Source organism: Micropterus salmoides, unplaced genomic scaffold (genome assembly GCF_014851395.1).
Source record: "Micropterus salmoides isolate LMB-PRFRI ecotype aquatic unplaced genomic scaffold, ASM1485139v1 Ms_hic_scaffold_12, whole genome shotgun sequence".
Taxonomy (NCBI): domain Eukaryota; kingdom Metazoa; phylum Chordata; class Actinopteri; order Centrarchiformes; family Centrarchidae; genus Micropterus; species Micropterus salmoides.
In genome coordinates, this window is record NW_024040263.1 from 4,554,631 (window position 1) to 4,569,875 (window position 15,245).

General features: G+C 41.2%; 1 protein-coding gene across 2 annotated transcripts in view; it reads right to left on the bottom strand.

Annotated features, from left to right (window-relative positions):
• LOC119898741 (protein sidekick-1-like) overlaps nucleotides 1–15,245 on the bottom strand; it is a 240,671-nt gene that overhangs the window by 86,748 nt on the left and 138,678 nt on the right. Inside the window, exons 6-9 of one of the 2 annotated variants that reach the window (XM_038712947.1) lie at nucleotides 15,034–15,060; nucleotides 6,882–6,984; nucleotides 4,274–4,449; nucleotides 1,701–1,784 (exon numbers count right to left, since the gene is read on the bottom strand). In XM_038712947.1, coding sequence (XP_038568875.1) covers nucleotides 1,701–1,784; nucleotides 4,274–4,449; nucleotides 6,882–6,984; nucleotides 15,034–15,060 — 390 coding nt within the window. The remainder of the gene's footprint in view (nucleotides 1–1,700; nucleotides 1,785–4,273; nucleotides 4,450–6,881; nucleotides 6,985–15,033; nucleotides 15,061–15,245) is intronic. The other variant, XM_038712948.1, reaches the window with a different exon arrangement.

The window sequence follows — 15,245 nt, forward strand, 5'->3', positions numbered from 1 at the left end:
TGCTCCAACTCCCACTAAAACAGCCACACACACGCTTTTCACCAATCTTTCTTCGCTGTTACCCACTCTCTTTCTATAAATATGCATGCGGACATAATGACTGCTAATAATATATTGATTGGAGGGTGTGGGTGGTAGGGTAAGGGTGGCAGAAGGGGCCAAAAAACATTCTGAATAAAAGATGTGGGCAAGAGCAGCACACCAAATATCTACAGAATCATCCCCCACCTGTCTGACCGACATGCTAGATATGACAGGCAGGGGGTTCATCCAATTACTCTGTCTCAACCCTCCACACCAGCATGAGTGTGTGTGTGTGTGTGTGAGAGAGATGAAGTCCACACTTTTTCTCAATCTGTTGGTGTCAAGCTTCATGTGAAGTATTTTTCACCCCCTCCTTGTCTTGCGTACTCTGTCACTCTGCACTCTGTCTTTCCTCCTTCCCTTGTTCCTCCACCCAGCCTCCATCCTTCTCTCCATACCCTCAGGCCTCTGCTATTTAATTACACTGCCACTGTATCAGATTACTGAGGAGGAACATAAACTGGCTCAGTGTGTGTGTGAGAGGGCGCAAGAGAGAGGAGTACGTTGCAATTTTTGTCCACCCTCTGCTCATATGAATGTTTTCATGTAATTCATTTCAGAACAACACAGTGATGAACAAGGGCAATTTTCAGGCTTGGTCTCCGCATGTTAATCTGCTTGTATTGTCACAAGTGTACTGTCACTGTTCAACAAGCCTATAAACAAATGCATGCAACACCAGCAGAGTTTAAGCCTCAGAATGCTTCAAAGTGCTTGTTGGATCGTGTGAAATGTCCTCCCCACACACCTTCCAACATCAGAATTGAGGGGGTTTTCTCAACTTGATCTTTCTGAAAAACAGACAATCTGACAATCACGTCCAGTTTACGTGTGGATTTGCAAGGTGTGCAAGGATGAGAAAGTAGGCAGGATATTAACTTCTTTCTCATGCTCTTTTTTCATCCTTCACACAACTACTTCTGTCAGTTTTCGTGACCTTTCAATACAATTGAGTCCACCGTCATGAATGCCTTTGAGCAGACTGTTGTGTGCACCGCTGTGCTAGTTTGCACAATTCATTGTGTCTCGGCCCTCTCTATGACTGCAGGCTCTTCGAATGCACAGTTATAAAGACTTCTGTGATGTGATCGATGACTTTAGGTGTGACGACTTAGCTTTAGGCTTGGTTTTTAAGCTAGTTTGTTTAAAGCATGCTGAGACTTTAAATGTTAAAACAAAACTCACGTCTTCATATGCACATTCAAATTAGGTATTCATTGTTGTGATTGTTCCTTTGCTCCATACTGGCTTTGAATAGATCCCTTTCTAATGCAATTCCAATATCAGAGAAAGGGCACAAAATATACAGTCCTCTTTCTGTGCAAAAAGTTTTTTAGTACAATATCCCCTGTCTGTGTATTTATCCATCCACAGTACCTACATGACATAAGTAACTCAGACAGTTGAGCCTTATATTTGGTTCAGAATGCATTTTTATACAGAAACAGGACTGTGGATTTTATCCCCCATTTCTTGCATAAATTATTACCACGACCAATGACTCAATGTATGGGCATGTGAGTACTCTTTTAAGACATACTTTATATATGTATATATATAAAATATGTATACCAGTCCTTATAGTATGTACAAAGTCACACACAAGCGCGATTTACCTGTAGCCATGCAGGGTATATCTATATTCCTGTCGAGATCAGCAAAGATCTTCCTCTTAGGTTGAGCAGTCAGAGAAGGTGGCTCTGCAGAGAAAAATGTAAAGTTTTTAAATATACAGCACATTCACAGCATATTCATATTAATATATGGATGAAATAACATCTCAAACTGAACAACAACTAAGAACACCCCCTGCTGTGTCTGTCATGTTTGAACTACTAATAAAAAACCCTTAAAAAGGCTTACAAAATGTATTACTCATTAAATAGCTAGAAAAACCTTGAAAGAATAATTGGGAGTTTGCCCTCTCCAAGAATGTATTCTTTAATAGAGAAGATACTTGGAGTGGAAAACTCAGCGCTGCAGAATAAAAATGGGTCCCCCCTGGTGGCCCTGAGTATTTGAGTGTCATTGCAAGGTAGGGTTTCTGTCTATATGCCCTCTGAAATTACTTCCACACACAGTCACAGAAAAACACATCCTCTGAGTTTCTCAAGGGAAACAATCCCTCTTTTAAACTACTCAATTTCACTGCCAATAACTGCTCCCTCTAAACATCTTCACCAGTGTCGCTCTAAATGCTGACAGCAGCTCTGAGACAAAGCTACCCTCAGTTTGATAGTGAATATATGCCTTTTGGTGTATTATGCTACATGTTATGAAAAAATTACCTACTCCTGCATATGCTCCATTTCTTTCAAAAACATTCGCAGTTAATATTTAGAGAGAGATATTGACACACCGAGCCCACAGAGGGGGAGATGGAGACACACTCATGTTCTAATTCACTTTCAGTGTGACATCTCTGGAAAAGTAACGCCTTTTCACTGAAATATGACTCTGAGGAAATTAAAATGTCCAGTATATGCAATAAATAATGAATGTGTATACTGTAAAGATATAATTCTTATTGAAAGAGGACAAAGCATTTTAATGGAGTCTCCATACTTGTTTAACAATAATAACATAACAGTAATGTGTGTGTGTGTGTGTGTGTGTGTGTGTGTGGGCAGCTACAGCTTTCATGTTAGTGCTGCATTTATTCTACTTGACGAAGGGTGACTTTAAAGTTCCTTACTACTCCATGGTAACTTTTAAACCCACACATGCACGCAACTCCTATCTTTACAGAGGACTGTGGAATTCAGCACGATTTTTGTCAAGAGAACGAGGCAGACGTGCAATGAAGGAAGAACAGGAAAACAAGAGATGAATAACAGCCATGTGGCGTGACACCGATAACACAGATGCATTAATCGCCTTCAGTCAGGTGAGTGCAAAGACCTAGATGCACAACAAAACACATTTTGGAGTGTTTGGGTGGTTGGGTTTAGAGCTTAGAGCTTCCGTGGATTCCCTGCTGTCTGCCGGCAAAACAAAGATGGAGAACAACAACAGGTATATTGTTGTTTGCACCAGCAGTCGTCTGTACAGTACACAAGACGGCAACCAAGCAGTGTCATACATATTCCGATTAGTGGATCTGGGCAGAAAAAAAAATTAAATTGAATAATGAATACCTTTGAGGCTGTCTCCTACTTTCACACAGAAACATAGACTATTCTGTTTAGGAATCCCTTTCATTGCTGAGCCCATAGCAGAAAAAGAGGATCAGTACCAATGTATTCATCAGTCTCTACCCCTCTGAAACATATGAAAGCATGCAGACTTTGTCCCTGCCAGGCAGTCCTTAACAGTCCTGTTGGCCTAATGAAGGAAGATAATGTAGAGAGGGAGATAAAGGGGGGGGGGGGGCAGAAAGAAAGAGTACAAAAGTTGGTGGTAGATAGTGGGGGGTGCACAGAAAGGGAATGAGTCGGGTATAAATATTCAGGGGAGTCTTTTCTGACTACTGAATACTCTGTAGGCGTGGGGAGCTTGCTCTTTCTGCGTTAGGTGCTCTCTTACTCCGACAATCACAGCAGATCAAAAAAGACGCTGACGAACTCCGAGAGAAAAGTTTCGCTTCATCAATCACAAGCTCCCTTCCCTGCGTGTATGTTGTTTTCTATTTACGCACACATATCGAGGACAGGAGTGGATTGTGACGAGAGTGCTCGTGTTTGAGTGCTTTCAGTGCTCTCTTATTGATTGGCAACTTCAGGGAGCACAGCTAATTTAGATGCCGGGCAAACAGGCATGTATGTCTGCGGTGCCATTTCGTGATTGTGTGTGAGCGTAAAGCACAGACGTGCATGTGTTTGAGAGCACACATGATTGAATTAGTGTACACATGTATGTAAATAGCTGTTGGTGACTAAAATGGGCAGTTTATTGGTTAAGTGTGGACAACAGATTCAGTTCTTGTAGTCCTGTAGTTGACAGTCAAAGCCTGGAGCATTCACAGTCATGCTTCCAGGAGAAAAGTAGGAATAAATGGAAGAATAAACAGAAAGAAACAGTGCCCGGAGCAAAAATATACAAGAACAGACGAGAGCGAGGTTAAAACAAAATTAACGGCACATGTTGAGGGCATTAGGCTTGATGGGTCAGGCCTACGAGGGTTAATCATGCACAATCATGTTAGGCTGTGTGTGTGTGTGTGTGTGTGTGTGTGTCCTTTTTCTCTTACCCATTACAGTGAGGTGTGCCCTAGCCTCCACAGGTTTGGCAGTGCTGTTGCTAAGCAATGCTTCACAAACATATAACCCTGTGTCAGAAGAGGTGGGGGCAGGAATAATGAGTCTACACCCATTAGCCAGCCGACGCCCATCACGTTTCCAAGACACCACGAGGATGTCCATTGGTCTGAGGGGAGAAGAGAGGAGAGGAGAAAGAATAGCAAGAGTTGGGTGAGTTGGAGAAAAAAAGGAAAAGAGTGACAGAAGGCAATTACAACATATTAAATCCATCAGTTTATGTGTCAATGAGGCAGGAAATGAATGATGACAGTCTGTATATCAGAGCAGTCAGCTCTACTCAGCATGAAGGAGCTTCAGTCAGTTCCTCTGGATGTTGGAGAAAGGGAATGTCTAATGTAATAGACACCTAAATCAGACTGAAAACTCATCTGCTTAGACTGCACCGTGGCACATAAATCAGCAACAACAAAAAAAACTTTCTCTCTCTTATTGTTTCTAAATCTAGCACTTGAAGCACATCAGCATACTTGATGAAGTTGATGTACTTGCTTGATTGCTGTATCTACATGGTTGAATGCTTGTAAGCTGCTTTGTATAAAAGCATCAGCTAAATAAATGTAATGTAGTGTAAAGATTAAGTCAACTATGTCACATGTAAAATGTGTTTTGCATTTCTTTAGATACAGTTGAGAGTATGCTGCTTTCTCTCAAAGTAGGATGGAAAACAGGGCTGGGCGAAATGACCAAAGATTTTATCACAATAAAAACATTTAAATACCATTAGATAATCGATAATTATTAAATGTCAAATCTTTTAAGTTTAAAATTTTCTTTCAACAAATATAATAAGTAAATCTTTTCTCAGTCCCTTTTCCTAAACAAAAAAATATCTTAACAGAAAAATTAAGTGCTAATTTGTTCGTGATTCAAATTAATTAAATCAAACATTTATTGACGATATATTGAACATTTTTTTTATTGTTATGGAGGAAAATTATATCGCAATAATTATCATTATTGTTTTATTGCCCAACCCTAATGAAAAAGTAATTAAACTATGTCAAAATTTGAATTTGCTTACTCAAACTCAAACTTTTGCTTAAGACTGAAAAGCAGATTTTAAAGCCCTTAATAATATGCCTACTGGCAATGCATGTTTTCAACTACAAATTATTTTAGCGCTCTACCAGGACTGCAGTGCTGCATATGACTGATTAATGGTTAATGGATGTGGATAGCAGATGCTTTTAGACTTGCACTTGATTTCACTGATCATCCTCTCATTTTTTCCAAACTTCAGTGGAATAGTTTCTCTCTTTCAGTTGTTCCCTGGATACAAAATTATCTCTCTGGAGTGAGTCTCTTTCAGAGGGTGCTTCTCTGATATCAGAAATAGTCCCCGTGGAGTTGATTGTTTCTGGCAGAAGAAGAAATGAAGGAGAGCTTTTTTGTCTGCAGCTGTAATACAAGTAGAGCAGGTTACAAAGATCAAATTACTCTGTGTTAAATAGAAAGTTTAAAAATAAAGTCTGACCATATTTCTCATTGTTTGTATGATGGAAATGGATCCTGCTGTTTGCTAAGAATTACTTTACACCTACTGAAAGCATGTTTTCATCTTCTATTTGTGTAATACAGTCACTTGTTTTTTCATGTTGTAACTCGAGTGCTACCCACTGGTCAAGTGGTGCTGAGAAACATTTAACATTTAAAGGGGACTTAAGCTCTTGCAGAACAGAGCAGCTGAACTTTGCCCAGACTAAGTAACACAAACCAACAAGAACCTTGCACAAATAAGCCACTGTGAAACCCAATACACTCTGACGATTCAGCCTAAAAGGTTTTTTATCTGATCAAAGCACTTTCATCCTCACTTTTCTTTTCAATACATGTTGGACTCATACTGACAACATATTACAAAATGTTAAGTATTCATAATGAGCTGCAGTGACCTCCCTAAAGGATGTAGAAAAATGGCAGGACTGTCCCTGCAGGTGTCTCTCCGTCCTCTGGCAACAGAATCAGTGAATTCAGTGTGTGATACAGAAAACACAAGCTATTTATTTTTATCATGTGTGACTAATACATAGAAATAACTAAGGTCGAAAACTGGTGTTAAGTGTTCCTTTAGTCTTGATAGAGGAGTCTATCCGAAACGATTGTTTAAATGGAACACAAAAGGACACACTACAGGCAGTGTTCAGAACAAATACTACATTCTTTACTGTAACATACAGCACACACAAGCCGGTGCTCAGTTGCAATGTTACTCAGGGGGAGGCTGGACATCTACGGGATGAGCGGAAACTGATTTCAGAGTTTCTGGCGACTCTTGAACTGAAGTAGAATTTGCTGTTGCTCTAAAAAACATCTGTTGAGTCAGACAAGACTGCACCCACTGTGTCAGTAAGTGTTTGTGTTTGTGTGTGTGTGTGTGTGGGGATGCGTGTGTGCGTGTATCAGTGTGTCTATACACTAATTCTCGAAGGAACGACTTGAGCTACGACTTATCTTTATGTGGTGTCCTCTAATTGCCCTGGAAAAAAACAGTACTGTCTAGAAAGAGAGGAATGTTTGTTTGTGTGTGTGAAAAAATACCTGGCATTGGCAATGCACTCCAATGTAGCCTCGCTGCCTGCCACCACAGTTGTGTCTTTGGGTCCGATCACAATCGCCGGAGCCACAAGTTCTGATTCAGGATCTGTGACAGAGTGAGAAAATATGAGAGGTTTAGGTTTTGGCCATAACTCACACACTGCAGCATAATCTCAAACATAGACCACAACAGTCACCCACTTTCACATGTATCAATAACAATCTCACTCTCTTGCACATACCATGATACTTCTTCTAACACACATGACTATACGCACATCACAGTGTCCCTTGTTTTATTTACACTTCAGCAGACACTGTGCACATTTAGCCTTATTAACACAGAATCTCACAAAAGTGAGTACACCCCTAACATTGTTGTAAATATTTGATTATATATTTTCATGTGACAACACTGAAGAAATTACACTTTGCTACAATGTAAAGTAGTGAGCATACAGCTTGAATAACAGTGTAAATTTGCTGTCCCCACAAAATAACACATCACACAACCATTAATGTCTAAACCACTAGCAGTACTAATATTTTAATATTCCGTTTGCGGACGACCCACAGATGCTCAATAGGGTTTAGGTCTGGAGACATGCTCAGCCAGTCCATCACCTTTACCCTCAGCTTCTTTAGCAAGGCAGTGGTCAACTTAGAGGTGTGTTTGGGGTCGTTATCATGTTGGAATACTGCCCTGCGGCCCAGTCTCCGAAGGGAGGGGATCATGCTCTGCTTCAGTATGTTACAGTAGATGTTGTCATTCATGTTTCCCTCAATGAACTGTAGCTCCCCAGTGCCGGCAGCACTCATACAGCCCAAGACCATGACACTCCCACCATAATGCTTGACTATAGGCAAGACACACTTGACTTTGTACTCCTCACCTGATTGCCGCTACATATGACACCATCTGAACCAAATAAGTTTATCTTGGTCTCATCAGACCACAGCACATTGTTCCAGTAATTCATGTCCTTAGTCTGCTTGTCTTCAGCAAACTGTTTGCGGGCTTTCTTGTGCATCATCTTTAGAAGAGGCTTCCTTCTGGGACTTCAGCCATGCAGACAAATTTGATGCAGTGTGTGGTGTATTGTCTGAGCTCTGACAGGCTGACTCCCCACCCCTTCAACCTCTGCAGCAATGCTGGCAGCACTCATACGTCTATTTCCCAAAGACAACCTCAGGATATGATGCTGAGCACGTGAACTTAACTTATGTGGTCGACCATGGCGAGGCCTGTTCTGGTACCTGTCTTGCTGAACTGCTGTTTGTTGCCAGCGGTTTAGACATTAATGGCTGTGTGATGTGTTATTTTGAGGGGACAGTGAATTTACACTGTTATACAACCTGTAAACTCACTACTTTACATTGTAGCAAAGTGTCATTTCTTCAGTGTTGTCACATGAAAAGATAATCAAAATAATCAAATATTTACAAAAATATGAGGGGTGTACTTACTTTTGTGAGATACCGTAATTCCAAATTGGTCAAGAGTTTATTTTATCATCTGTCCGAATAGTCCGATATTCAGTTGGACAATCAGAAACATTTCTGGCATGACAGGTTGAGGCATTTACAGGAATAGCTGCTGTCAAAAGATCCGTTATAAACTGCGGTGAGCATATTTTTATATTATTAGTATTTTACATGTGGTAACTTAAACTGCTCTTGACTGAGACTGTGTTGTGATTTCGATAATACAGAACTTTGATGCAAAACAGATGTTTTTTTTTGTTTTTTTTTCTTATTTTCCACTTAAAGTATAATTGTAGAGAGTAACCTGGAGGTGCATCTTTGTACAACCTTGTTTAAATAAAACTCTGAATTGACAAAAAGACAAAACCAATCAAATCTGTGTTCATGTTCAGCGAGAGCAACCACATTGTGACCAGTCGATCGAACCACACACTGTGATAATAGAAGCTATACCCTTTGGCCGTGTAGAAGTAGTGATTAAATCTTATCCAATGTACAAGATTAATTAAATTAGTATAGTCTCTGTCCACACACACAAATATGCCTGATGACAGTATACAGTACATATTAGAGAATGATAGTATATTTTATGCATGGAAATTAGTAATAATAGAAAAAGAATTATAGAATATGACAGAATGATAATATGTAAAAAAGCATATTTAATGACTGACAGTGTTTCAGAGAAAATTATAGTATATGTTATTCAGAACAAATGTTTGAGTATCAGAGTCTGACTGAAATGAATCTCTTCAATTATTTCCAATACTTAATACTAAACTGCTATTGTCTCTTATCCCAGACATATTTTCAATCTTAGACACACACACACACACCATAATTCTCTCCTATAAACAATATGACTCTTTGTCAAACACACCACGTTCTGTCTGCACACTACCATACAGGGTATAATGATGTATTGGAGAGAGTGTGATGTGTGTGTGAGTTACACTGATAGTGTTTAGAAAAGAGTACAGTGGTGAGAGTGTGTGACGAATGATTTATGGCCTAAAAGGTGTGTAGGAGAGTATAGTGGTGTATGTGCAAGATTATGATTGTGTGTGTGAGTATGATTTATGGCGTGAATGGACTCTCATAAGAAAAGGACAGACTAGGATTGTTATCAGTTTGAAATGTGTAACATGTGCTCAGCAAAATAGTAGAAAACTGTAGAATAGGAGAATGGAAAAAGTGTTTAGAAATGTTTTACCGAATCTATGAAGGCTACATTTTACTGTGTTAGCACGTGTGTGAACATCATTTGGGTTTCCCATGGTTACACTGTATAACCGATGAATGTGTCAGTATCCAATGAGGAAGGAGAGGGACTACACATTTACAGGCTAGGTCTGATAGGGTTTGGTGGGGAGGGTGGGGGTCGGGGTGAAAGGAAGGGGAGTTTGGAGGGTAGGCAGGGGGAGGCGAGGAGCAGCTTTGATCTCCCCTTTGAAGGGAGGAAGGAGGAAAAGGTGGTAATTAACTCCCTGCTCTTTATTCTTCGTTCTCACTCTCTCTCTTTTTCTTTTTTTATAATCGGACCGAAAGAGCCGAAATGTCATATTCTACTGTCACACGGAATAAGATATGCGGGTACAGGAAGACAGGCAAATGATAGCGCACGCACACATACACACACACACACACACACACACACACACACAGATGCTGTAACTCAGGGTAGAGGTTGAGTCTTTAATGGAGAAGATAAGTAAAGTGACAAAAAAAAGAGAGAAGGGAAGAAATAGTGGAGGCCTCATTCACCCTGAGAATGCGTGGCATATACTGTCTACACACAAAACAGTTTTGTCTTTAATTTCATTGTGCAGACAGCAGCATCTTGTACGATGTGTTACAATTCGAAAGGTTTGGCGTCAGAGTAGCGGTAAAGATAGGTAGCAGGAGTGGGCGGAAGACAGAGAGGGATTGTTGACAGGCAGCGGTAGATGTAGAGCGAGCAAGAAGAGAGTGTCCATTAGCTGTTCGCTGTGGAAAGCAGAGGTCAGGCAGGAGCTAGTGGCCATCAGTGGAGACTTAATGGCAGCAGCGACAGCTGATAATGAGCAGAGGGGGATGTGAACCCAAACTGTTAACTTGGGCTGTGTGTCTGAGAGGAGCACACAGACAAATCAGGACAGCAGGAACACCTGTATGACAAGGCAGAACACGGAGGAAAAAGAAAAGGGCTCGGAGGAGAGAGATATACAGAGTATATATGTAGAGGGAAAAAGTGAGAGGGGACTGCGCAGATGGTCTTCTTCCTCCTGGAGTGACAGGCATGATGGTAGAAGTAGAGGGGAAAGCAAAATGCCATATGGTTGTGTGATCTGCACTCCTCTTTTCTCTCTGTCAGCGTGTCTAACATCCTCTTTCTCTGGGGAAATCTCTATCATTTCATCTCGTCTGTATTTCTCATTCCCTTCCGCTTCCCTGCCTTATTCCCTATCATCCTCTTATCTCCTCCTTTTTTGTTGTTTAAACATGGATTATTATATTAATCTTCGTCAATTTAAACAAGGAGAAATATTTAAACTGGCAGACAGTGTTATCAAACTATATGTGTGTGTGTGTGTGTGTGTGTGTGTGTGTGTGTGTGTGTGTGTGTGTGTGTGTGTGTGTGTGTGTGTGTGCGCGCGCGCGCAAGCTGTGACAGCTAAAAGGCTCCCTGTAAAGATTCGACAAAGAGAGTCCAGAAGTTTAATCTAACTCTATTGGATTCCTCATTTAGCAAATGAGAAACACCATGTGGCAGAGAGAGGGAGAGTAGGAGTGATGGAAGGAAGGAGGGCGGTAAGAAAATGCAGGGAGGGATATAGTATAATGAAGCACTATCAGAACAACAACTTGGGGCTGAAAAGCTTCATTAAAGAAAGAGGGATGAGGAAAAGAAGAGCTGTTAAAGCTGTTGAAAAAAAAATCAAAATGCCTTCGAAAAAAACATATTTTGTTTTTCTGTGCGTGTGCACATGGATGTGGGTATAATTTAGCACTAGAGAGCCAGTGACGCATTGCAATGTTACAATGCTCTCGTCGGTGCAATCATTGCTGATTGACAGCAAGGTGTTGCTGAGGTGACACAGCTGTGTGAGAGTGTGTGTGTCTGTGCCTGGTATTTAGATGGAAGCACAAGAAAAAAACCCAACAAATTAAATCAGGGTTGGAATGATAAAAAAAAAAATTCAGGGCTGGTAAAAGGATTGATGCAGCTTTAGGGCAGGAAAGAGATAGAGACGGATAAATAAAGGGTGAGAGAGATAGACAGAAAGAGAGGGAGAGAGAGATGAAAGGCTATTCCATCCACAGATTAGAAAGTAATCCCTCGTCGAATGGATTCTCTCAGATTACAGCTTGTTCTCCTATTAAATCTGCCAGTCACTCCAAACTCCTTATTGTGTCAGTGAGTCAGCCCGGGTGTGTGTGTGTGTGTGTGTATGATCTTTGTGTGACTGGAGATCTGTGTGTTTTAAGCCTTTCAGACAAATCTCTGCAGAGACCTAGAAAGCAGAGGGATTGGCTGAGGGTTGAACCCACATACACACACACGCACGCACAAACGCACACACCCCTTTGCATGCACACAGGAGGAGGCTGGTGTTAGCCGACTGTGTATTAATAGAGTTGTCAGATAGGTGTCTGCAGGGTTCACAGCCACCTAACGCATATCACACTGACACATACACAGCGGAGAGAGTGAGAGAAAGAGAAAGAGTTTATGAGAAAGAAAAAGGGCTGGATTTTTAGAGTGAAAGCAAAAAAAATGAAAGACAGATGAACAGGAGGGACACTGGAAATGAGAGGTTAAAGAAAATGGAGAGCTTTTTTGGTGGGTATACAAAACTAAATGGAGGGGAGAAGGTGATCATCTGCTGATCTCTCTTGAGAACGCTGCCTGTGTGTGAGCAGGGTGAGTGTTTGTGCGTGTCACTGCGCTCATTAATGCTGCATGCTGACAGCTAAGTGTCATCGTCTGACTACACTTGCCTTAGAATGCCAATATAAAACCCTAAGCCAAGACATGTCACATATACACACACACACACACACATACACACACACATATAAAAGCCACGCCACACCAGGAGTAGACGATCCAAGACCCAAGGGGAGACAGACACAGACAATGGGAAGCAGTGAGAGGACCGAGAAAGATGCCCGATTTTAAATATTCATCTCTTCCTTGAGCTGCCAACCCCGCTATCTATCTCTGTCATTGCGCTACACAAGTGATGGAAGGAGGAGATGGTAAGATGGGCAAGAAAGAGGGGAAGAAGAAGAAACAGGAAACATGTAGCAGTAATGGAGACGCAGGGCAAGAGTTAAGCTAAGTTCGGGAGTGCTCAATGATTATTTGATTAATTTTGAGTATTATATTAGTTGCAGCGGGGGTTTTTTGCTGCTTGACAAAACTCACAATGACATAATGAGGTAACATTTCATCATCACTATACTGGAATAAGGGCGTGTGCAGTTGCTTCATGCCTGCAAACTTTCTTTTAGTACAGTGGGGAAAACTGGGATAAAATATCTCTTTCTCCTATTAATTCTGAAAATCGTCAACACATGACAGTGACACGTGACATTTACACGCAGTTAGGAGAAAATGTCAGTATTGCACAAATGTAATTATAACAGTATGTGGCCGTGAAGAAACTTTATAGCAGAGCTCAAGCACTCAGTGTTCTCTGTGACTCTGTGGTTGCATATCAGCAGAGATAAACACTCTTGTGGCATTTGTAATTGCTTTGGCCCAGTGTGAATCTGCAGCGAGAGGCTGCTTGAATGCAGTGTGGGAGAAAGACTGGCACCTCAGTGTGTTTTTGCCAAAGCTCAGGTAATAGACACTCAGTAGGAAAATGAGCTAGCATGTCTGATGTAGCAGACAAAATGTTGCCCAAATGAAGCAAAGCCTGCGGGTTAGCTCAGGCAGTCAACTTGAGTCTGCCACAGCACTGACATGGCATACTCTTCTCACTGCAATATCCTGCCTTTATTGCAGTGCACTTCATCTTAAAGCTATGCTGACACCAGTTACTGCTGCTGTTACAGCATCTCAAAAGGCCCCCCCCCACACACACACACACACACACACACTCCTGCATCAACCTATAGGCTCTGACTTAACGTTCCCACAGGTAGGAAGTTATTACTGTCACTCCCCACTTAGTGTTTTGTTGAGCTTAGTGTTTCCTCGTGGGGACTATACAAGGTCAAGTGTCAGGTTTTGTCTGATGTAGTCTTGTCCAGCATTGCTATATTTTACAGGGAAAACAAAATACCTTCAACCTGGGATCTAAAATGACGTCAGAGGCTCTTCCAGCTCTAGCTCCCCAGATGCCACACTGATGATGCCAACTAGCTACAGACAACTGAAGCACAACCGAAGCTTTCCTCTTACAACTTGCACTTCTTCGTGTGTCAAGATAGTAAATAGAGTATTTTAGACACATTTTAGACTGAACCAGATATTGTGTGCTGAATAGATCATCTGAAAAGAGTACCATTGTACCCATACTGTAAAACATGAGAGCATTTTATCATATTGCCCAATAGATGGAGGAAGCGCAGGAACTTCACGGTGACCATGACGGCCACGGCCCTCCTCAGTTTGGGCAACATCAGGTGAAATGGCTGAGCACAAATTAAATTCTATTTAGAGCCTGGAACGAACTACTAGAAAACTATTTAAGGTTCAAGGTCCAAGGTAGATGATTTATGACGATAGTTTGACACAAATCTAGCACTCGCCAACCAGGAGACTTAATCAATTTAATCCTGATGTGTCAATGCTGCAAAGATGTGATTGAGTGAACTTCTGAAAAGAGAAGGTGGACGGAGCTGAAATAAGAAACGGTTCAACCATTAGTCAATGTTCTGCAGCTGAAGCAGTAACGCAGAAGACAATAGGAATAAGATAAGCAAGGTTTGGCTGGCTTTATCAGCTGCCTTTTGTTCAACTTTTCTTAAAGTCAATACGCTCGTCAATGTCCACTATGCGTGAACTGACCAATCACAGCCTGGATGGGGCGGGACATTGTTGCAGTGCTACAGGTAACTTTCGAAACTCATTGTTATGCATGAATGGTTATGATTATTGACAATTTAGAACTTAGCATAACAAATAAAAAAACATTTCAATAAAATCATTTTTAACCCTTAAAATAAATCCATAATTTCCGTGGACATGATGGCCTTGCTGCCTTGGTATTTGGCCTTTGTGCCCCCAGGCCTTGCCCCTAAAATGATGAAATTACAGGCCTACAGCGGGTTGACCTTGAGGTTACAGGTATCCAGTTGTAGGTTTTTCTTACTAGCCACTAGGTAGAAACAGCCAAACTGTACTGGTGGAACATCTTTTACAGCATGTATCAACCACTGGTGCATATGTGACCTTCAGCAAAGCATTTAGCTTTGAGCAGCCCTTAGCTCTGACTTTATGGTTGGAGCAAAGGGTCACAGTAATATTTGTCTCTGTTTAGATAGAGAGAGAAAGAGAAAGAGAATGAGAGAGAGAGAGAGAGAGAGAGAGAGAGAGAGAAAGAGAGAGAGCAAGAGAGAAAGCAAGAGAGAGAGAGAGAGAGAGAGAGAAAGAGAGAGCAAGAGAGAGAGAGAGAAGGAAGGAGCCAGTGAGAAAGAGCAGGGTAGATAATGTAAATGCAAATGGGTTCTTTACCTGGTGACCCACGGTTCTTCTTGCCAACTGTCCGTCAGCCAGAGCGAATGAAATGAAAAGAAGTGGGACAAAAGGGGAGGTAAAGAGTAGGATAAAGGGGAAAACATAGGAGATATAATTCAGATTTCAAGTTCCCTCAGGGCAACAAGCAAAAAGACACATTTAGCAAATACACAGAAAATACACAAAAGCAAAAGAAAATACAGGCTTTC